The 23,266-nt window shown below is 44.6% G+C and overlaps 2 protein-coding genes and 2 pseudogenes across 4 annotated transcripts in view; 2 read left to right on the top strand and 2 right to left on the bottom strand.

Moving 5' to 3' along the window:
• The window catches only part of MCM10 (minichromosome maintenance 10 replication initiation factor), a 61,295-nt gene extending 55,598 nt beyond the window's left edge, over positions 1 to 5,697 (bottom strand). For all 3 annotated transcript variants that reach the window (XM_050803211.1, XM_050803209.1, XM_050803210.1), the window contains exons 1-2: positions 5,626 to 5,697; positions 2,426 to 2,510 (exon numbers count right to left, since the gene is read on the bottom strand). In XM_050803211.1, coding sequence (XP_050659168.1) covers positions 2,426 to 2,432 — 7 coding nt within the window. In that variant the 5' untranslated portion in view covers positions 2,433 to 2,510; positions 5,626 to 5,697. The remainder of the gene's footprint in view (positions 1 to 2,425; positions 2,511 to 5,625) is intronic.
• Positions 5,698 to 7,400: 1,703 nt separating this feature from the next.
• LOC126962199 (60S ribosomal protein L36a-like) lies at positions 7,401 to 9,029 on the top strand (annotated as a pseudogene).
• LOC126962198 (BTB/POZ domain-containing protein 7-like) lies at positions 9,009 to 10,844 on the top strand (annotated as a pseudogene).
• A 3,962-nt stretch (positions 10,845 to 14,806) lies between these two features.
• Positions 14,807 to 23,266, bottom strand: part of OPTN (optineurin) — a 48,911-nt gene continuing 40,451 nt past the window's right edge. The window contains exon 15 of the mRNA XM_050803218.1: positions 14,807 to 16,678. The gene's annotated coding sequence lies outside the window, so the exon portion shown is untranslated. The remainder of the gene's footprint in view (positions 16,679 to 23,266) is intronic.

The raw sequence follows: 23,266 nt of genomic DNA, 5'->3' as shown, positions 1-23,266 counted from the left end.
GACTTCCTCATCCTTCACTCCCAACTGTGAACGTATCTTCTCTGCTTTCCCTCCTAGGACTAAGTATCTCGTGCTATTCAGCCAATTCTTCCACTTCCACTCTTACACTGGGTCCCACTCCTCAGCTTCTCAAGACTTCATTCTACAATTACCACCTCTCTGGCTCCTGCATCCCCAATTTCTCCCTCTCCTCGGAAGCACTCCTGTCAGCATACAAATACATTGCAGTGTCTCCCATCTACTAACTACCCATTTATTGTTTTGTTATCTTGCTTCCTCCACTAAAATATAAGCAGGAACATTGATCAACAGTATATCCTAAGTACCATACACTTTCCAATTTCCTCTACACCGGCCAAATTGTGAACCCATGCCAATCAAATGAGATTTTCTTACTAAACATTACGATTTCTTTTTCCTCTTTTTTTTTTTTTTGGAGACGGGGTCTCGGTCTGTCATCCAGGCTGGAGGTGCAGTGGTAGGATCTCGACTCAATGCAATCTCCGCCTCCCAGATTCAAGCGATCCTCCAGCCTCAGGCTCCTGAGTAGCAGGGATTACAGGCATATGCCACCACACCAGGTTAATTTTTGTAGTTTTAGTAGAAATGGGGTTTCACCATGCTAGCCAGGCTGGTCTCGAACTCCTGACCTCAGGTGATCCACTCACCTTGGCCTCCCAAAGTGCTGGGATTACAGGCATGAGCCACCACTCCTGGCCTAAACATTATGATTTTTTTTTTCTTGACCTATACTGTTTCCAGATAGATACTATGATTTCTTAGAGAACATGTATCCATTCACTTCCTATTTTCATGTCAATCTCATAGCAAAAAGTGATGCTTTGTATTATATAACCTGCTCTGTAGGCAATTTGCCAATTTTAAGAAACAGGAAACTACCATGATACCATCGGGCAATGAGTTTCACATAAGGAATAACTTCTTATCTGAGGGTTTATTTTCTGTGGTTTTGATTTTCCATGGTCACTGTGGTTGAGAACAGTATAATGGATATTTTGAGAGTGCAATAGATACTTTAGAGAGAGACCACATTCACATAACTTTTATTACAGTATATTGTCATAATTGTTCCATTTTATTATGTTGTCCATTTTATTATTGTTATTGTTATGGCCTAATTCATAAATTATACTTTATCACAGGTATGTATGTACAGGAAAAAACGCAGCATGCCTAGGGTTTCGTACCATCCTCGGTTTCAGGCATCGGCTGGGAGTGTTGAAACGCATCTCTCAGGGGCAACGGAGGGCCACTGTGCATCACAGTGTGAGGAATTTCAAGTTTTTTTTTAAAGGGCAAAGTGTAATACGTTTGAGGCCGGGCGCGGTGGCTCAAGCCTGTAATCCCAGCACTTTGGGAGGCCGAGACGGGCGGATCACGAGGTCGGGAGATCGAGACCATCCTGGCTAACACGGTGAAACCCCGTCTCTACTAAAAAAAATACAAAAAACTAGCCGGGCGAGGTGGTGGGCGCCTGTAGTCCCAGCTACTCGGGAGGCTGAGGCAGGAGAATGGCGTGAACCCGGGAGGCGGAGCTTGCAGTGAGCTGAGATCCGGCCACTGCACTCCAGCCTGGGCGACAGAGCGAGACTCCGTCTCAAAAAAAAAAAAAAAAAAAAAAAGTTTGAATTTTTAAAAAAAATCCAGTTTCAGATTATGAGTTCAATTATGCAACTAGATCTCTTCACAACCAGCACAATCATTTTAATTTTTTAAAAATAGAAATGAGGTCTCACTCTATTGCCCAGGCTGGTCTTGAACTCCTGGGCTCAAGCAATCCTACCACCCCGGCCTCCCAAAGTGCTGAGATTATAGGTGTGAGCCACTGCATCCAGCCCAGTACAATCATTTTAGATGATTGCTAATTAGTGCAACATCTCTTTTCTAGGTAAACATTTTGTATACACCCCTTGCAAAATGAACAAACTTAGAAAGGATTATATTAATAAGAATTTAAGTCAGTGCTACACTAAAATCGCTTCAACAGATTTCATTATCAAATGTAAATTCTGAAGTCAGACTGCCTGGTTTAAAGCCCTGCTCTGCCAGCTTGAACTGTGACAAGTTACTAAACATCCCTGTTTTCCTGCCTATAAAATATGTTTGCCCGAGGACTGAATCAGTTAATTTCCATAAGAATCTTGGAGCAGTGCCTGGCCCACTGTACACCTACCAGCTATTGTAATTATGAAAGACAATCACTGTTGCCAGAATAAATCTCATCTGATAAAAGCAAGTAACATTCAGTGACCTCTGTGAGATGTGAGATTGCTTCAGAACCTCTAAGACAATACCTGAGGGCTGGGGAGCATTTTCACCATTTCACAAGTGGAATAAATAACAAGTCCATGGACAAAAGGTAGTTTTCCTTGAAACAGAGAAACAGAAAATTGCCAGGCCTTACCATCCATGCCGTCAAGAGGACAGTTGTGACAGGAAACTTCAAAGGAGGCTCAGGTGCCCAGGAGATGAGCAATGTAGAATCTTGTCTGTGTGAAATCAATATTAGAAACGTCACTTTCAATTCTTCTCTTTCACTCACAACACACACCTCCAACAAACCCAGAATCCTACCACTACTCTGGGCTCTAACCTCAGAATTCATCCAGAATCTGACCACGTCTCGCCTCCTCTCTCCACACCACCAATGCCATCTCCCTCCCTGGATGTAACCAGCTCACTTTTACTTGTCTTTAAACTGAGGTTACAGAAATTCATTGAGATGCAGAGCAGTTTGTATCGCACTAGATTACATGGATGAGATAAATTATGAGGAAGAACTATTGGGGTTGGCTGGGCACGGTGGCTCAACGCCTGTAATACCAGCACTTTGGGAAGCTAAGATGGGCGCATCACTTGAGGCCAGAAGTTTGAGACCTGCCTGGTCACATAGCAAGACCTGGTCTCTTTTTAAAAAATGACACACACACACGAATTATTGGGGTCAATCTAAATTAGGCTATTCTCTCATTTTATTCACTGTAACACACCTGACATCTGCATTATCCACGGCAGCTTACTGTGTGATTCTGCTTAGTCGCAGCCTTAGTGACAATCATGATTTTGATTCAATACTGTCAGCAAAGCACAGAGAAACAGCACAGCTAATTAAGACAAAGTTGTATCACTCTGTGCACTTCTCTTTTCATTTAAGAAGATTTTTTAGCCGGGCACGGTGGCTCAAGCCTGTAATCCCAGCACTTTGGGAGGCTGAGACGGGCGGATCACAAGGTCAGGAGATCGAGACCATCCTGGCTAACACGGTGAAACCCCGTCTCTACTAAAAAATACAAAAAACTAGCCGGGCGAGGTGGCGGGCGCCTGTGGTCCCAGCTACTCCGGAGGCTGAGGCAGGAGAATGGCGTAAACCCGGGAGGCGGAGCTTGCAGTGAGCTGAGATCCGGCCACTGCACTCCAGCCTGGGCGACAGAGCCAGACTCAGTCTCAAAAAAAAAAAAAAAAAAAAAAAGAAGATTTTTTAAACTGCAAGAAAAAAAGGATAAATTTTTCTAGGCTCTTATTTAACTTACATGTGCTCTTTGGCAAGTTCAATGTCAAAGAACTAATTACAGTGATTACGGTGCTTTCTTTTCTTTTTTTAGACAGGATCTTGCTCTGTCGCTGGGGCTGGAGTGCAATGGTGCCATCGGCTCACTACAATCTCCGCCTCCCAGGCTCCAGCGATTCTCCTGCCTCAGCCTTCCAAGTTGCTGGGATTACAAGTGTGCGCTACCACACCCGGCTAATTTTTGAGTTTTTTGTAGAGACAGAGTTTTGCCATGTTGCCCAGGCTGGTCTTGAATTCCTGACGTCAAGTGATTCGACTGCCTTGACCTCCCAAAGGCGCTTTTTTTTTTTTGAGTCAGAGTCTCTGTCACCCAGGCTGGAGGGCAATGGCGCAATCTCGGCTCACTGCAAACTCCGCCTCCCGGGTTCACGCCATTCTCCTGCCTCAGCCTCCCGAGTAGCCGGGACTACAGGCACCTGCCACCAGGCCGGGCTCATTTTTTCTATTTTTAGTAGAGACGGGGTTTCACCTTTTAAGCCAGGATGATCTCGATCTCCTGACCTTATGATCCGCCCGCCTCGACCTCCCAAAGTGTTAGGATAACAGGCGTGAGCGACCGCGCGCGCGCGGGCTTTTTTTTTTTTTTTTTTTTTTTTTTTTGAGATGTAGTCTCACGCTGTCGCCCAGGCTGGAGTGCAGTGGCGCGATCTCGGCTCACTGCAAGCTCCGCCTCCCGAGTTCAAGTGATTCTCCTGCCTCAGCCTCCCAGGTAGCTGGGATTACAGGCGCCTGCCAGTACACCCAGCTAATTTTTTGTATTTTTAGTAGAGACAGGGTTTCACCGTCTTGGCCAGGCTGGTCTCTGTGATTCGCCCACCTGGGCCTCCCAAAGTGCTGGGATTACAGGCGTGAGTCACCACGGCTGGTCGTTTTTAAAAAATTCATTCAACAAACATTTCCACGGCCCCCTCATGTGCCACACACTGGGCTATCTACTGGGGAATCTATTGGACAGTAAGCTTCCTGAGGGTTAGGAGCAAACTGTCTTGTTCAAGTCTATAACCTGCCTCGCCTTCCCCCAAAATGAAACTGTGCACCCTCCCTCGCCCTCAAATCCAGGGCCACTGACAAGTACTGTGGTTCCATCTCCAAAACACTGCTCAAATCTACCCCTTCTCTCCAACTTCACTGCCAGAACCCTAGGCCAAGCCACCATCAACCTTTCACCCGATGACTGTGTTAGCTTTCTATGCTGGTCTCTTTGTCCCCCTGCAATCTATTCTCCATACAACAGCCACAGCAACCTTCCCTTTCCTTAGTAACCTTTTAGGAACATAAATCAGATCATGGGGGGTCCCTTCGTTGAAATTCTTTAATGATTTTTCATTGCCCTTAGAACAAAATCTGCAAAGCCTGCGAGGCAATGATACATATTCTCTCTCCCTTTCCAAGCTTTCTACTCCCGTACCTTTTCCACAATCCACCACGTCCAATTCTACCCACCCAGACACCCAAAACAATGCTCCAGCCGGGCCAGCCCGTTTCCACTTTCTGGAACACACTAAGTTGCTTTGAGGTCTCAGGCTCTGTCGGAAGAAAGCTCCCCCCAGGTCCTTATCGCCCTTCAGTCTCCACTTATTCATCTTTCTGAGTCGTCCACTGTCGTGCATTTGTTTATTGCCTGCTCGTCCCTTTAAACTGTAAGCGCCGTGAAGGCAGCGTAAATGTGATCCCAGCCCTGCACACCATCTGCGTTCAATAATCATTAGCAAATCATGACTACAAGAAATCAATGAATGAATCAATGAATAAAAGCAAGCCCAGGCGGCAGGCACTTGGCAAGCACTTAAAAGGCTGCTTTTAAAAAGAAGAACCCGGTTCCTTAGTAGACGGCCGGCGACTCCCAGCCCCCGGCCCGGCCATGCCAGCCCCGCGCGGTCCCGAGCTGCCGCCAAATCCAGATCGCGCCCACCCGAGCTCCCAAGACCCCGCGCCTCTCGCCCTCAGATCCCTTGCACCCCGCGCACAGACATGCGAGGCGGCCCCGGCCCCGCCGCCCGAGGATCACCCGCATGCCTGGGGTCTGCGCTCCTCACCCGGTGCCCGGACGCCGTCTTGGTCCACAGACTAACCCGCCAAAATTCCAACCGGATTCCGCCCCTGCCTTGACGTCACACGCACGCGGCTGTGGGACCACACTGATTGGCTACGTCAGCGAACCCCAGGCTCGCGCGGAGAGCAATCGGATTGGTTTACGTCATTGGGCGCCCTCTTTGTTGAGGGCAAGGGCACTTCCTGTCGGTAGCAGCCAGTCTCCTTTAGGTAAAATAGAGTGTCTGGCGCCCTCTGGTGCCTGGAAGTTTAAGTCGTCCCACCCAGTATTTTTCCTGTGGTCAAGTCCCACTCCTGACGCTCTGGGACCGACTGTTCCTTTGTCAGCCTTGTGTCCATTCGAAATGTTTGGGCTCAGGACCAAACAGATACGGTCCACTTTTACCCTGTCTGGCCTTGGGGAAGTGACTTATCTCTCTCAGTTTCCCCTTCACCATCTGTGCAGTGAGGGAAAGGGTAGATGACATCTTTTACACTGAAACCACCATTTCCCGAGTAATTCCTGGTCCATAGATTTTTGGGACTTCTAAGGGGCGTCAGGGCTGAAAAGAACTTATCAGCAGACCATATCTTTCACAGAATTTTTTGCAGTAAAATGCAGACCTCTTTATGTATTTACATTCTTAAAAATAGTGTTTGTACATAATAATAATAACATAGTTTCTAAATGCAGAATAACATTTAGCTTTTACATAATTTCAAGGGATTGATAGCAGAAGAGACTTTGACGGACCAAATGACCACTTTGAGTCTTCCCACCCCCCCTTTTCCTCCTTGCAGACACTATTCAGGTACTGCAGTTCCCCCACTAATAATCCTTTTGGTATAAGATCGTATCTCTATCCACTATCTACTTTCATTGTCAGAACAATTAAAATCGACTTTAGGAAGACTGAAGATAAACAGTCCTGATGCCATCTACGTTGACTTTTTTCCTGTGTCCTAATGGAGTATTACTGCTCCATTTATGAGCTCAGCCCTATTATTTACGCCTATATTATTTAAATCTATATTGGCTCAGGAATAGGAATAAAACCATTTCTGAGAGCTGCTAGTGTGAAAAATTCATAGTAATAGAGGAACTGTAGCAATCAAGTTGCAAAAGTGTGTTTAAATGCATCACTACATCTAGTTATTTTAAAAAAGCTTCATCATAGATTTATTCTTAGCCATTATGCAGAAATTCCTTGACCAGTTCTGATCAGTACTCCGAAGTTCTTTTCTTCACCTTGACTGTCCAGGTCCTCTTTGCATCCAGTTCCATGCAAGGAGTCAGAAACAGAACCAATCTAAACCCGCAAACCTTCCTTAAATGAGGAATCAAGCACTTCTTATTGGAATTAGTATAGTGGTGACGTTGAGAAAAGAAGTGGAGGTGAGTTTGAGAAACAATTAGGCAAAGAGATTTTTTTTTTTTTTTTTTTTTTTGAGACGGAGTCTCGCTGTGTCTCCCAGGCTGGAGTGCAGTGGCGGGATCTCGGCTCACTGCAAGCTCCGCCTCCCGGGTTCACGCCATTCTCCCGCCTCAGCCTCCCAAGTAGCTGAGACTACAGGCGCCCGCCACCACGCCCGGCTAGTTTTTTGTATTTTTAGTAGAGACGGGGTTTCACCATGTTAGCCAGGATAGTCTCGATCTCCTGACCTCGTGATCCACCCGCCTCGGCCTCCCAAAGTGCTGGGATTACAGGCTTGAGCCACCGCGCCCGGCCTCAAAGAGATTTTTTTAAATCCATTGAATGTGGCTTTTCCAGGCCGATAGCGCTCACACAAACATTATGAACGTTCCTAAAACCCACCGGACTTTCTATAAGAAGTGTGGCAAGCACCAACCCCACAAAGTGACACAGTTCACGAAGGACAAGGATTCTGTGTATGCCCAGGGAAAGCGGTGTTATGACAGGAAGCAGAGTGGCCATGGTGGGCTAACTAAGCCGATTTTCCGGGAAAAGGCTAAAACTACAGAAGACTGTGCTAAGGCTTGAGTGCGTTGAATCCAGCTGCAGCTCTAAGAGAATGTTGGCTATTAAAAGATGCAAAGCATTTTGAACTGGGAGGAGATAAGAAGAGAAATGGCCAAGTGATCCAGTTCTATCATGTTTTCTTTTATTATGAAGACAATAAAATCTTGAGTTTATATTTTAAAAACATCTATTGAATGTGGAGATATTAGCGAGAAGGGAGCAGAGAGGGAATGGGGAGAGAGGTTTAAGATGACTGTTTCTGATTTACACAATAGGGTACTTTTTGAGGTTGCGCACTGAAGTAGGAGACACAGGAAGAACGGAACAGGTTTAGGGGAGAAGATAGATTTAGTTTTCTATTTCAGAATGAGAAAGGCACGGTAGCCAACCCCCAGCTTGATCTCCAGATCTGGGGTTCTAAGGAGTGGTCTGTACTCTCCTTAGAATACAAACGAAGGCCAAAAAAGAACAGCTCTGACAGTCATCAACATCTATCTAAAATGAAATCTAAAGCAAAGAGCCCATATTGCAGTGGTCCTTAACCTTTTTTTTTTTGGGCGGTGGAGGGTGTTTATCACAGAGCCCTTTAATATCATAAAAGTGGGCCGGGCACGGTGGCTCATGTCTGTAATCCCAGAACTTTGGGAGGCCGAAGCGGGCAGATCACTTGAGGTCAGGAGTTCGAGACCAGCCTGGCCAACATGGTGAAACCCCATCTCTACTAAAAAATACAAAAATGAGCCAGACTAGTGGCGCATGCCTGTTATCCCAGCTACTCGGGAGGCTGAGGCAGAAGAATCGCTTGAACCCGGGGGTCGGAGGTTGCAGTGAGCCGAGATTGGCCATTGCACTCCAGCCTAGGCAACAAAGCAAAACTGTCTCAAAAAACAAAAAAAAAAACAAACAAAAGAGGCCGAGTCCCTCCTGCTCCCTCTAGGAATCAAAATAGCGGCGAGGGAAACCTGAAGCCATCCCGGAGCCTGAGCTACTGACAGGAGAGGAGAGGAGAGGGCAGCGGCGGCGGTAGGAGGAGGATGGGGCGGGGTGCTGACCCCGGTGCCCACGGCGGTGCTGGTGGCGGAGGCGGGGGAGGCGACGGCAGCGGTCCCTGCGGCAGCAGCAGCAGCGGCGGGAGGAGCCTCCGGGTTGGTTGAACTGTGGTTGCGGAACCCATGGAACACGAAGGGCAGACTGTATAATAAACCCTTTAGGATCCGTGCTGTGTAGTTCTTACAGAATGTACAGTCCGTGTCTCTGGCTGCCCACAGTCTTTCACACTTCCAGTGGTATGCACTGAAGTAAAGTCTAATGGCCCTGTTCTCATAGAAATGAATGAAAAGAGGCACCTGGATCCAGGGTTGAAGCTTCCTAACGGCCTCTGGGATTATACTCTGGAGAACCTGCAGATGGAATGCCTGAGTGACTGAGGAAAATGGGTGCTAATGCATCTCATTATCTTCATTCATGTTCCCCGAGGGTAGGGGGAAATTCACAGGCCCAGTAGACTTTGATAGGAACGTCATCCTATTCTCAGCAAGGCTGAGAATTTCGGTTGCAAACCGAAATTGTATAGCCTTGACCATGGCCATAAGAAACCACAAGACAAAAAAAAAAAAAAAAAAAAAAAAAAAGGAGGACTTCTGGCCCTGCCACCTTAATTAAGCGTCGAAAATCTGATAGGTCTGCCGATCATGCCAAGCAGCTGCGAGAACTCCTCTCTGGGTGGGATGTTAGAGACGTCAATGCTTTAGTGGAGGAATATGAGGGAACGTCAGCATTAAAGGAGCTTTCTCTACAAGCCAGTTTGGCTAGGCCGGAAACCCAGACATTGCAGAAAGATATGAATGATCTTTATGAGTACAAGTATCGTACTGATGTAGATTTCATATTTCAAGAAACTTGTTATTCTGTTCATTGTGCCATTTTGGCAGCAAGGTGTCCATTTTTTAAAACGCTGCTTTCTTCCTCACCTGAGTATGGGGCAGAGATAATAATGGACATCAATACAGCTGGTATTGATATGCCCATGTTTTCTGCTTTCTTATACTACCTTTATACAGGAGAGTTTGGAATGCAGGACTCAGGGTTTCAAAATGTCGATATCCTTGTTCAGCTTAGTGAAGAATTCCCTTGATGTAGATATGCGTGGACTCTTTGATTACATGTGTTATTATGATGTCATCCTTAGTTTTTTTCAGACTCTGAACTGGTTGAAGCTTTTGGTGGAAATCAGAGCTGTTTAGATGAAGAGCTCAAAGCCCACAAGGCTGTTATTTCTGCACAGTCCCCATTTTTTCGAAATTTATTACAAAGGAGGATACAAACTGGTGAAGAAATCACAGACCGAACTTTGAGGACTCCCACAAGAATTATATTAGATGAGTCCATTATACCAAAAAAATATGCAAAAGTGATATTACACTGTATGTATACCGACATGGTGGACCTCTCTGTTTTGCACTGTAGCCCCTCTGTGGGGAGTCTCAGTGAAGTTCAGGCTCTTGTTGCAGAGAAGTCCAACATGACCAGGGCAGAAGCAGCCATGGAACTTTACCACATAGCACCGTTCTTGGAATTTAACATGCTTGCACAAGGTATGAAGTTCTGGTTTTTAATTTTGATTTCTAGAATTACGTATTTATCTTCCAAACTGAAAACACAACTAGAATAGTCTATGATTTCAGTGTTTGGGATGTTACAGGGTCAGTTTTTTTGAACCTTCAGTTATGACATCTGAGACAGATTGAGCATCATTATCAATGCGGTTCTTTATTTACTATTAAAATCATGCATTCAATACTACAAAAAAATACATATATAAAAAATGAAGTGATGGGGGTTTTTTCCTCCCAGAAAAATGCACACTCATACACTCAAGTTTGTGTACGCCCTTTCAAGGGATACGGGTGTTCTCCTGAAGGCCATCTACAGACACCTCTTCAAATTAAGAACTTCTGGTGCAAAACGTCAGAACCCTGGGGAGCACAAACATTTGAGGGTTAAGCAGCTGAAGCAAAGAAGAGAAGCCAAAGACAGGAACCAAGTGGGAGCAGTCAGGGTAGATCAGAAAGCAGAACCGGCCCTAGCCTGAGGCAAGAGGGCCCCCTGGCCTGGGCCTGCCCTTTGCAGGGCCCAGCTCTCCTCCTCTTCCAGCTGCACCCCTCCCTCAGGATGACCAGTCCCAGGGCCAAGGGGATGTATCCATCTGGATCCTGGGCAGCTCCATGTGGTCAAAGCTCTAGGTCCTAGGACCCTGGGATGTTTCACCCAGACAGCCCTGAGCCTGCTTCAGAGACCTGTGTGGGCCCCTGTCTCTGGCTGTCAATCCAAGGAGTGGCCATTCTGTGTGGGTGGAGGGTTGAGTGAGGGAAGGGAGCTTGGACAGCAGTCTGGGGTGTCCCTACAATTGGGAGAGAGGCCAGCAAAGGCTGCACAGAACTCAGTCCTGGTGTTACAGGAAAGGGGTCCCGATCCAGACCCCAAGAGATGGTTCTTGGATCTCACACAAGAAAAAATTCAGGGTGAGTCCTCAGAGTAAAGTGAAAGCAAGTTTATTAAGAAAACAAAGGAATAGGCAGGGCGCCATGGCTCACGCCTGTAATCCCAGCACTTTGGGAGTCCAAGGCGGGTAGATCACGAGGTTAGAAGTTCCAGACCAGCCTTGCCAAGGTGGTGAAACCCCATCTCTACTAAAAATACAAAAATTAGCCAGGCGCGGTGGCGGGTGCCTATAATCCCAGCTACTCAGGAGGCTGAGGCAGGAGAATCGCTTGAACCCGGTAGGCAGAGGTTCCAGTGAGCCAAGATCGCGCCACTGCACTCTAGCCAGGGCAACAGAGCAAGACTCCATCTCAAAAATGAAAAGAATGGATATTCCATAGACAGAGCAGCCCTGAAGGCTGCTGATTGCCAATTTTTATGATTATTTACTGATGATATGCTAAACAAGGACTGGATAATTCATGTCTCCTCTTTTTAGACCATATAGGGTAACTTCCTGATGTTGCCATGGCATTTGTAAACTGTCCTGGTGCTGGCGGTACTGTAGCAGTGAGGACGACCAGAGATCACTCTCGTTGCCATCTTGGTTTTGGCCGGCTTCTTTACTGCAACCTGTTTTATCAGTAAGGTCTTTATGACCTGTATCTTGTGCCAACCTCCCATCTCACCCTGTGACTTAGAATGCCTTAACCATCTGGGAATGCAGCCCACTAGGTCTCAGCCTTATTGTACCCAGCTCCCATTCAAGATGGAGTTGCTCTGTTTCACACGCCTTTGACACTGGTAGGAAGAGAAGAAGGGTTTGCAGGGCTGGGGCCCACTTCTCCTTAAGCTGTTATGTTACAGTGTGAAACTCCAAGGAGATTTGTTAGTTTTACCTATAAACTTACAAATTTTACACATAGAAGATGTGGGCCTATGTCTGTATTCTTGCCCCGGGGCTTTTCCGATGTAAAGGGGTGGGCCTGTGGGAAAATGATGGTACAGGACACCGGGGAAGGAGAGTTTTAGGAAGGACATGGCAAACGTCACTGCAGCAGGACAGTGGTGCATCCTGGAGCCTGGTCTCTGGGTCAGCAGCAGCAGTGTCACCCGGGAACCTGTTAGAACTCGCATGCTGGGCCTCATTCCAGAGCCTCAGAAGCACTGACTCTGGGGTGGGACCCAGCATTGCATGTTCTGCCTTTGGAAGGTTTCGTCGCTGTATATATAGCGGTGGTTCATACTTCAGAGGACATCAGAATCACCAGGAGGGCCTTGGAAACATGGTGCAGAGCAAGACAGTGAAACAGGCAGGAGAGGGGAGAAGGTGAGTTGGCTTCAGGCCTCCTTCCCCCAAATGCCTCTGGCTTATATTTCTAAGCCCCTCTCCTTGTCACTTCTGCCAATATGGGGAAATTCCTCATCCCTGCATCCAATTATCCTGCCTCTTAGACCGTGTCTCTTTCCTCTGGAACCCATCTACTCATCTACATCCTTGCTATGGCAAAACCCCGTTTCTACTAAAAATACAAAAATTAGCCAGGCATGGCGGCGGGTGCCTGTGGTCCCAGCTACTCGGGAGGCTGTTTTGTTTTGTTTTGCAAAACAAAACAAAACAAAAGCTGGGCGTGGTGGTGCATGCCTGTAATCCCAGCTACTCAGGAGGCTGAGGCAAGAGAATCACTTGAACCCGGAAGGTGGAGGTTGCAGTGAACCGAGATCACACCACTGCACTCCGGCCTGGGAGACAGAGAGAGACTCCGTCTCAAAAAATAATAATAATAAAAAAAAAAGAAAAATTAGCTGGGTGTGGTGGCAGATGCCTGTAATCCCAGCTACTCGGGAGGCTGAGGCAGGAGAGTTGCTTGAACTTGGGAGGCGGAGGATGCAGTAAGCCAAGATCATGCCATTGCACTCCAGCCTGGGCAACAGAGAAAGACTCTGTCTCAAAAAATAAATAAATAAATACAAATACAAATAAATAAATAAATAAAAGCTGCAACTAGGTGTCATATCCATTTTCCCCCACTGAATTAATGATGGCATAATACATTTACTATTTCCTTAAAAATAATCCAAGTTAGCCCTTTCCTTATGGGTCACATGGAAGTGTTAACCAATCTTTACAACAACCTTGATTTTCTGATGCAAACATAAATTTTAGGTGTGTTCATATTAAATAATCTTATAGTTCAAAGTTTTTTTCATTAAAAAAAAAAATAGACTTAATTTTTTTTTAGAGCAGCTTCAGGATTACAGAGAAATCAGCAGGAAGTTCCCGAATAGCCCCTTCCACACACACAGTTTCCCTTCTTACTAACATCTTGCATTAATGTGGGACATTTGTTACAACTGATAAATCAATATCAATACATTATTATTAATGACAGTCCACAGTTCATTAGGGTTCACTCTTTATGCTGTACAGTTCTATGGGTTTTGACAATGGCATCCACCATTACAGTCTCCTACAGTGTAGTTTCACTGCCCTAGAAGTCTCCCTCCCCACAATTCTTGGCAATCACTACCATCTCCATAGGTTTGCTTTTTGCATTGTCAGATGGTTGGAATCATACAGAAATCATACTTTGTCAGAATGGCTTCTTTCACTTAGCAATCTGCATTTTAAAAAGTGCAAGGAATTCCACCCCAAAATATGACTCCTTGGCATAATGAGCATTTTGAATTAAAAGCCCTTACAGATTGATAGGACTTGGAAGAGACTTTCCTCCTAGCCACACGAAGACCTGACAGATCCACCAAGAAGAACAAGGGTTTTTTTCTCCCATGTTATTTCATTGTCTATTGCAGGAATGATAATCAAGAATGTAACCAGACTTGGACCAACCTTTTTACAAAATGTCTCTCAGGCTCATTCATTTTCCAGAGAGAAACATTTACAAGTCAGTCTCTGTCCCCCACTAAGTATCCATTCATCCTCCCTAGTAATCAATTACTACCCCTCAACAGAATTACCCATATTCCCCATCCCCACCTCCCTTCTGGCATGAGGTTATGTAAGTATTTGGGCCCCACTGGGATACTGGGTAATCACTCTGTGATTCTCTCCACATACATGGCTAAATAAATTCGCATGCTTTTCCTATTTATTTATTTATTTATTTTATTCTATTTTTGTGAGACGGAGTATCGCTCTTATTGCCCAGGTTGGAGTACAATGGCGCGATTTTGGCTCACTGCAACCTCCACCTCCCAGATTCAAGCAATTCTCCTGCCTCAGCCTCCCAAGTAGCTGGGATTACAGGCATGCCCCACCATGCCCGGCTAATTTTGAATTTTTAGTAGAGACGGGGTTTCTTCATGTTGGTCAGGCTGGTCTCGAACTCCTGACCTCAGGTGATCCGCCCACCCTGGCCTCCCAAAGTGCTGGGATTACAGGCGTGAACCACTGCACCCGGCTTACCTTTTATTAATCTGCCTTTCATTTCATCAGTTTTGTAGTTTTCCTCATACAGATCTTAAATGAACACTCTGGAATACCAAAGTATTCCATTTTTGGGTACTAATGCAAGTAGTACTATGTTTTATATCTCAAGGGGCAATGATTGATTGTTGGTATACTGGTATTGGTAATTCGTATCTTGTCTCTTTTTCTTAGTTAACCTGGCTAGAAGTTCATCAATTTTATTGATTATTTCAAACCACCAGCCTCTGTTTTCTCTGTTGATTTCCTGGTTTGTTTCATTAATTTATGCTCTAATTTTTACTATTTTTTTTCTTCTGCTTATTTTGTACTTTGCTTTTCTTTCCTAGTTTTCTAGGCGGCAGCTTCTATTACTGATTTTAATCTTTTTTCTTTTCTACATATATATTCAATGCTACAAATTTCCCTCAAAACAGTGTTTTCTCTGAATCCCACAAATTTTAATAGGTTATATTTCATTTAGCTTAAAATATTGCTTGAGACTTCTTCCTTAAACTATGTATTACTTGTAGGTGGTTTTTTTTTTTTTTTTTTTTTTTTTTTTTTTTTTTGTTGTTGTTGTTGTTGTTGTTTTGAGACGGAGTCTCACTCTGTTGCCCAGGCTGGAGTGCAGTGGTGCAATCTTGGCTCATTGCAACTTCTGCCTCCCAGGTTCAAGCAATTCTCCTGCCTCAGTCTCCCAAGTAGCTGGGACTATAGGAGCACACCGCCACACCCAGCTAATTTTTTTGTATTTTAGTAGAGACGGGGTTTTACTATGTTGTCCAGGCTGGTCTCAAACTCCTGAATTCAGGCAATCTGCCTGCTCGGCTTCCCAAAGTGCTAAGGATTACAGGCATGAGCCACCACGCCCGGCCTGTAGGTGTATTGTTTAATCTCCATGCATTTTTGGAGTTTCCAGCTCTCTTTCTGTTATTGATTTCTCATTTAATTACATTTTGATGTGACAGCATACTTTGATTTCCATTGTTTTAAATTTGTTAAGCTGCATTTTATGGACCAGAATGTGGCCTATCTTGGTGAATATTCTGTATGAGCATGAGAAGAATGTAAATTCTGCTATATGCAGAGTATGAAGTATTCTGTAGGTATCAATTAGATCTAGTAGACTGATAGTGTTTAATATAGTTTGGATACCTGTCCCCTCTAAATTTCATGTTGAAGTTTGATCCCTAGTTTGGAGGTGGGGCCTAGTGGGGGTGTCTGAGTTATGGGGGTGGATCCCTCATTAATGGCTTGGTGCCATCCTCATGGTAATGAGTTCTGACTCTAATAGTTTCTGGGAAAACCGATTGTTAAAAAGAGCCTGGCACCTACCTCCCTTCTCTCTCTTCCTTCCTCTTGCTATGCAATGCCTGCTTCCCTTTGCCTTCTGCCATGAGTGGAAGCAGCCTGAGGTCCTCATAGAAGCAGATGCTAGCCGGGTGCAGTGGCTCACGTCTGTAATCCCAGCCCTTTAGGAGGCTGAGGCAGGTGGATCACCTGAGATCAGGAGTTTGGGACCACCCATGGCGAAACCCCATCTCTACTAAAAACATAAAAATTAGCCAGGCGTGGTGGCATGTGCCTGTAATCCCAGCTACTTGGTAGGCTGAGGCAGGAGAATTGCTTGAACCCAGGAGGTGGAGGTTTCAGTGAGCCAAGATCACACCACTGCACTCCAGCCTTGGCGAGCAAGACTCCTTGTCAAAAAAAAAAAAAAAAAAAAAAAGCAGATGCTAATGCCATGCTTCTACAGTCTGCAGAAATGTGAGCCAAATAAACCTCTTTTCTTTATAAATTACCCAACCCCACACATTCCTTTATAGAAACACAAACTATGACAGTGTTGTTCAGTTCAACTCTGTCCTTACTAGTTTTCCATCTCTTGTATCTGTGAATTACAGAGGGTTTTTAAAGCCTCTGACTGTCAGTCTTCTCAAACTGCCATAACAAAATACCATAGTCTGGGTGGTTCAAACAACAGGAATTTATTTTTCACATCTCTGGAGACTAGATGTCAGGGGTCAGGGTGTGGGCAGGGTCAGAGTCTGATGAGGGCTCTTTCCTTGGGTTGCAGAGAGTTGTTTCTTGCTGTGTCCTCACATGGCTTTTCCTTGGTGCATGCACACAGAGAGGCAGGAAGGGAGGGCTCTGTGGTGTGTCTTCCTGTAAAGGCACTAATTCCATTATCAAGGCCCCACCCTCATGACCTTATCTAAACAGAATTAACTCTTAAATGTCTCATCTCCAAATATCATCACACTGGGGGTTAGGGCTTCAACATATTAATTCTGGGGGACATATTTCAGTCCACAATAGCAACTATACTAATGAATTCATCTGTTTTTCCTTACAGTTCTATCAGTTTTTGCCTCATATGTCTTGACATTCCATTGTTAGGTGCAAACACATTCAGGATCGTTGTGTCTTCTTGGAGAATTGACCTCTTTATCATTATATAATGTCCCTCTTTATCCTTGGCAATTTTCTTTGCTCTGAGGTTTCTTTGTCTGAAATTGATGTATCTACTCCAGGTTTGTTTTGATTAGTGTTAGTATAATGTATCTTTCTCCATCTTTTTAATCTACATATGTCTTTATATTAAAAGTGAGTTTCTTGTCAATGACTTACAATTGGGTCTTGTTTTTTTTTTTTTTTTTTTTTTTTTTTTTTTTTTTTTTGAGATAGAGTCCCACTCTGTTGCCCAGGCTGGAGTACAGTGGCATGATCTTAGCTCACCACAACCTCTGCCTCCCAAGTTCAAGTGATTCTCCTGCCTCAGCCTCCCCAGTAGCTGAGACTGCAGGTGTGCACCACCATGCCTGGCTAATTTTTGTATTTTTAGTAGAGACAGGGTTTCACTATGTTGGCCAGGCTGGTCTTGAACTCCAGACCTCGTGATCCACCTGTCTCGGCCTCCCAAAGTGTTGGGATTACAGGTGTGAGCCCCCGTGCCCAGCCTAGTCTTTTTTTTTTTTTTTAATCCACTCTAACAGTCTCTTTTAAAATTGATATCTTTAGACTACTGATGTTTAAAGTTACTATTGATATAACTGGAATAATGTCTACCATATTTATTATTTTCTATTTGTTGCCTTTAATCTTTTTTTATTGTTTTCCACTGTATTTCTGCCTTTTATGGTTTCAACTGAGCATTTTATGTAATTTTCTTTCCTCTCTTAGCATATAAATTATACTAATATGTATCAGTTTCCTTCACCCTGAAGAACTTCTTTTAACATTTCTTGGAAGGGAAGAACTAATGGCACCAAATCCTCTTAATTACTGTTTGAAGAAGTCTATTTCTCCATCACTTTTGAAGGATAATGTCCATATGTAGAGAATTCTAAATTGGTGGTTGTTCTCGCTCAACATTTATTTCGCTTTATTCTCTTCTTGCTTGCATGGTTTCTGGACAGAGGTCTGATGGTTCTTATTCTCGCTCCTCTCTACAGGTAAGGCTTTTCCCCTTTCTGGCTTCTTTCAAGATTTTCTCTGTCTTTGCTTTTCTATAGTTTGAATATGATATGCCTAGGTATAGATTTGGTTTTGTATTTATCATGCTTGGTATTTTCTGAGCTTCCTGGATCTGTGGATTGGTGTCTGTCATTAATTTTCGAAAATTCTCAGCCATTATTACTTCAAATACTTCGTTTTCTTCTCCTTCTGGTATTTCCATTATATGCATAACTTTTATAATTAACCCACGGTTCCTGAATATTCTGTTCTTTTCATTTATTCTTCTCTGTGCATTTCAGTTTTAGAAGTTTCTATTGACATTTCTTCAAGCTCACTGATTCTTTCGTTGGCCACGTCCAGTCTATTGATGAGTGCATCAGAAGCACTCTTCATTTCCGTCAATGTTTTGATTTCTAGTATTTCTTTTTTATCCTTTCTTAAAATTTCCATCTCTGCCTTACATTACCCATCTTTCCTTGCATTTTAAACACTTTTCCCATTAGAACCCTTAGAGTATAAATCATAGTTATTTTAAATACCCAGTCTCATAGCTGTCATAACTGAGTCTGGTTCTGATGTTTGGTCTGTCTTTTCAAGTGGTGTGGGGTGTTTTCGTCTTTATGATGCCTTACAATATTTGTTGAAAGCCTGGCAAGATACACTGGTTAAAAGGAATGTGAGCAAATAGGCCTTTAGTGTGAAGTTTTACATTTATTTGACCAGGAGTTAGGATGTGTTTACTATTTGCTTTTTCCACAAGTATCAGAGGCTAAAATTTCCTCTGAAGTTACTGTTTTTGTCTTCCTTGTTGCTTTGGGTTTCCATACAGATATCCTCTTAAATAAGATGTGAGACACACAGTTTTTTCATTTGTAACCCTCTGTTATTATACAGGAGCCCTACTGATGTGGTGGTAATGCAGAGGGGAGGAGAAGCATTCTACAATCCTATGATAAGAAGGTCTCAGTCTTTCAGTGAGCCTGTGCCTCTAGGCTGTGACCTTCAACAGTACATCTTAGGTTTCTCCCCACTCCCTCTTAGGTGATAGGAGGAAGCCTATGCAGGGCTGGGTTGGATATTTCCCTTCCTCCAGGTCAACAGGGTTTGATAAAACAATTTCTCATAACACTAGGCCTTTTTAAGAGGAACAGAATGCTCTGCCATATTTCCAAATGGCTACTCCCACCCAGAGGCATGAGGGGATTTTTCTCCAGTCTTCACTTGAGAATCTGGCAAGACTCCTGGAGGTGAAAATCACAAAAGTATAAGAGTTCTGAGACTTGGCCCTCCAGGGGTTTCCAACTCTCAAGCTTGTCCACACGGAACTTCCAGCCATTCACCAATTAAGCTAGCTTACGTTTTTCTACCGTGGCACTGGCTCCAGTGGGGGTTTCTGCTTCTGAGCTTCGGATCTGGTAATCCTGCAACTCTCTGTATTATCCTGTCTTTCCAGTTTTGGGGATAGTGGTTTGCCCTGCAAGCTCAATTCACTGACAGACTTAAAAAGAGTTGTTGATATGCAATTTGTTCAGCCTTTTTCTTGCTGTGAGAACAGGAATGATGACTTCTCAGCTCCTCACTCAGACTGAGTCAAAGTTATTTTCTTTAAGACAGGGCTTTGTCTTTTTTTTTTTTTTTTTTTTTTTTGAGACGGAGTCTTGCTCTGTCTCCCAGGCTGGAGTGCAGTGGCCAGATCTCGGCTCACTGCAAGCTCCGCCTCCCAGGTTTACGCCATTCTCCTGCCTCAGCCTCCCAAGTAGCTGGGACTACAGGCGCCCACCACCACACCTGGCTAGTTTTTTTGTATTTTTTAGTAGAGACGGGGTTTCACCGTGTTAGCCAGGATGGTCTCGATCTCCTGACATTGCGATCCACCCATCTCGGCCTCCCAAAGTGCTGGGATTACAGGCTTGAGCCACCGCGCCCGGCCAAAGTTATTTTCAAATATAAAAGTTTAAGATAATATTTTAAAATAATTGTGTTAAATTTTTTTTTGCTTTTTTTTTTTTTGAGACAGTCTCACTCTGTCACCCAGGCTGGAATGCAGTGATGCAATCTTGGCTCTCAGCTCACTGAAACCTCCACCTCCTGGGTTCAAGTGATCCTCCCACCTCAGCCTCTCACGTAGCTGGGATTACAAGTGTGCACCAGCATACCTGGCTAATTTTTGTATTTTTAGTAGAGACAGGGTTTCACCATGTTGGCCAGGCTCAACTCAAACACCTGACTTCAAGTGATCCACCTGTCTCCACCTCCCAAAGTGCTGGGATTACAGGCATAAGCCACTGTGCCTGGCTGTAACTCAGTTAAATTTTCATTGGCTCATTCATATTTCCTAGTTCCCAATCTTTCTATTGCTCCCATTTAATAAGACTTCAAGAATACAGCATGGACAGGGGTAGGGAAGGAAGATGGTGGCACCCAACAGCCAGTGAGGACAGAGGGACATGGGGATCTGAGGAGTGGCCAGTCTCTTGTGTTATGGCTATATCCCTTCACATGCTCTCCTCACGCCTCCTGACAGGTTAGGTAGGAGGATGTGTCTGGTATCTTGCAAGAAGAGCCATGCAGGAATCCCCTCACAGGTTCAGGCATGTTTTTAGGAATGCCAATAAGAAGTGGATTACATTTCAGCACTTTAGCTTCCTCAAATGCAGATATGTCACACAGCTGAACAGAAGCCTCAACCAGCAAGTAGAACCAAAGCCAGAACCAGTGGCATCTCCTTGCCTTGCAAAAACATCTTCGGGTCAAGCGAAACCAGAAATGTATTAGTTAAAGACTTCTTCCAGCTCCTAACCTGTCTTCTTCCAGCTCCTATCTTCGTCCAGAAAGCCAAATGAAAAGGAATTGACAGAACTAGAGTGTGCCTCAGTAATTACAGTTTCTTTTTCTTCTTTTTTTTTTTTTTTTTTTTCAGACAGAGTTTTGCTCTGTCACCCAAGATGGAGTGCAGTGGCACGATCTCGGCTCTTTGCACCTCCATCTCCTAAGTTCAAGCGATTCACCTGCCTCGGCCAGCCTCCCAAATAGCTGGGATTACAGGTGCATGCCACCACGCTCGGCTAATTTTCGCATTTTTAGTCGAGATGGGGTTTCACCACGTTGGCCAGGCTGGTCTCGAACCCCTGACCTCAGGTGATCCACCCACCTCTGCCTTCCAAAGTGCTGGGATTACAGGCATGAGCCACTGCACCTGGCCTACAGTTTCAGTAGATGCAGGAAGAGAGACAAAAGAGGAGAAGTAGTGGAAAGAGATGAAGATGCATGTGGATGATTTGCAAGGAAGCTTGGCTTGACTACCCAAAATCAAACACAGGTACTCTGTTTTTCTGATATAGTTAGATAGTTGAAATCTTACTTTTAGTTAAAAAGCTAATTTGATTGACTGCCCTGAAAGGAAAAATTTGGAACTGCAGTTCCTTCCCGTAATTTTCCTCTCTTTAACTGGGATTTGAAATCGAAGTTTCTGAAATCTATTTATACAGAATTGCAAATAATATTGCATTATAAGTATCAGACTAAAAGTCATCTCCTTTTCTTTTCCAGTTAAAGTTGAACATTTATCCTGCTAAAAAAAAAAAAAAAAAAAAAAAAAAGAGAGAGAGAGAGAGGAAGGAAGGAAGGAAGGAAGGAAGGAAGGAAGGAAGGAAGGAAGGAAGGAAGGAAGGAAAATCGGCAGCATTTACAAAAGAGAGATGGCAGAAGAGGAAGCCCCAGGCCCTCCTTCCCCGCCGGGAAGACACTGGTTCAACAATACATGGATGAATTCCCTTTGTGAGAAATCAAGAAAACAGTTAACAGGCTCCTCCACTCCAGATGAGCATGAAACCAGCTATGTAGGAGAACTCGTGACACCCCCTTGCCATAGCACCTCCTGTGGCTCAGTGTGGCACAATCAGGAGAAAGCTCCCAGCTCCTGAGCTCTTCCTGGGGAGGCAAAGAGAAGACTAATGCCTATGCCCAATGTGCAGACTTTTCAGGGGGCTGTCTGAGGGATTCGTTTCTATCTTGCCTAAATTCAGGAACTGACTGAAAAAGGCACCAGTCTAGGGACCACTCAGAACAAAAGAGGAGACTGGGACTGGCATGTACTCTGTCACCATGCCCATTGCCCCAGCTCAGTGTGAAACAAGTGGGAGAAAACACCTGACTCTTGGCTTTCCCTGGGGAGGGAGAGTTGGAGCCTGAATCCAATTTCCAGTTTTTCAGGGGGTTTCCCAGGGGACTGTTTCTCTTGTCCTGAGCACTGAAAGGCTTGATAAACCATAGATGCCTGGAGACTACTGAGAATAACAGCGTGGCAGCTTGCTGCTGCTGTAGAGGATCTGCAGTCCAACAGAGGCCAATACATCTTGGCGGCCTCTCCTATATAGTGGAAAAGAGAAGAGCAAAGTGTGTCCAACATTCTGCCCTTTTGGGAGGCTGTCTGAGGGACTCGTTTCTATTTTGTCTTGGAGTGCGGATAGAACACAGCATACTGTAGATGCCTGGGTGGGGGGGCACTGGGAAAGAGAGCGAGCTGGGTGACCTGACCTGCTACTGCTCCAGGACTCATGGTGCGGCATACAGAGGTTCATACAGCTCAGCCAGTCTGTATCAACAGGCTCAGCCAGCCTCTCCCTTGTGGAGGGAACGAGACTAGTGGAGCGTGTGTCAGATGTTCTGGCTTTTAAGGGGCTTATCAGGGAACTGGTTCTATCTTGCCCAACTTAGAGTTTTGACAGAACCTGGAACGCTCTAGAGAGAGACCTGGAGGCTGCTGAGAATAAGATAAGGAGTGCTGGATGGCTTGTGGCAGCTCCAGAAAATACGCAGTGCTGCCGGCAGACACCAGAAGGAACAAGAGGCTACAGATTCTGAAAAAAGAGACCAGCAAATGTACTTGAACATTGGCATGCACAGGTCTGGAGGGATGGATCTATGGAAGAGGTTGGGGAGATCCCGGAATCTCTAGCCAAGATGATCAGTAAAGATCTTTCCCTGTATGAAGTCAGTCCCTAAAGACTGGAAGACACAGTTATTTTTCAAATACATGGATCCCAACACAAAATCACAAGACACATGAAGAAACATGTGAAAATATGGCCCAAAGAGGCAAATGAAATCTCTAGAGACTGATCCCAAGAACTAGTGGTCTATGAATAACCTGAAAAAAATTCAAAAGATGTTCAGTGAGCTCAGGAAAATGATGTATGAACAAAATGAGAGTATCCATAAAGAGAGTATAAAAAAGAACCAAACAGAAATGTTGGCAGTGAAGAATAAATTGAAAAATGTATTAGAGGGGTTCAA

The sequence above is a fragment of the Macaca thibetana genome, chromosome 9 (genome assembly GCF_024542745.1).
Source record: "Macaca thibetana thibetana isolate TM-01 chromosome 9, ASM2454274v1, whole genome shotgun sequence".
Taxonomy (NCBI): Eukaryota; Metazoa; Chordata; class Mammalia; order Primates; family Cercopithecidae; genus Macaca; species Macaca thibetana.
The sequence above is the reverse complement of the archived record's forward strand: the minus strand, read 5'-3'. Positions and strand labels throughout refer to the sequence as shown.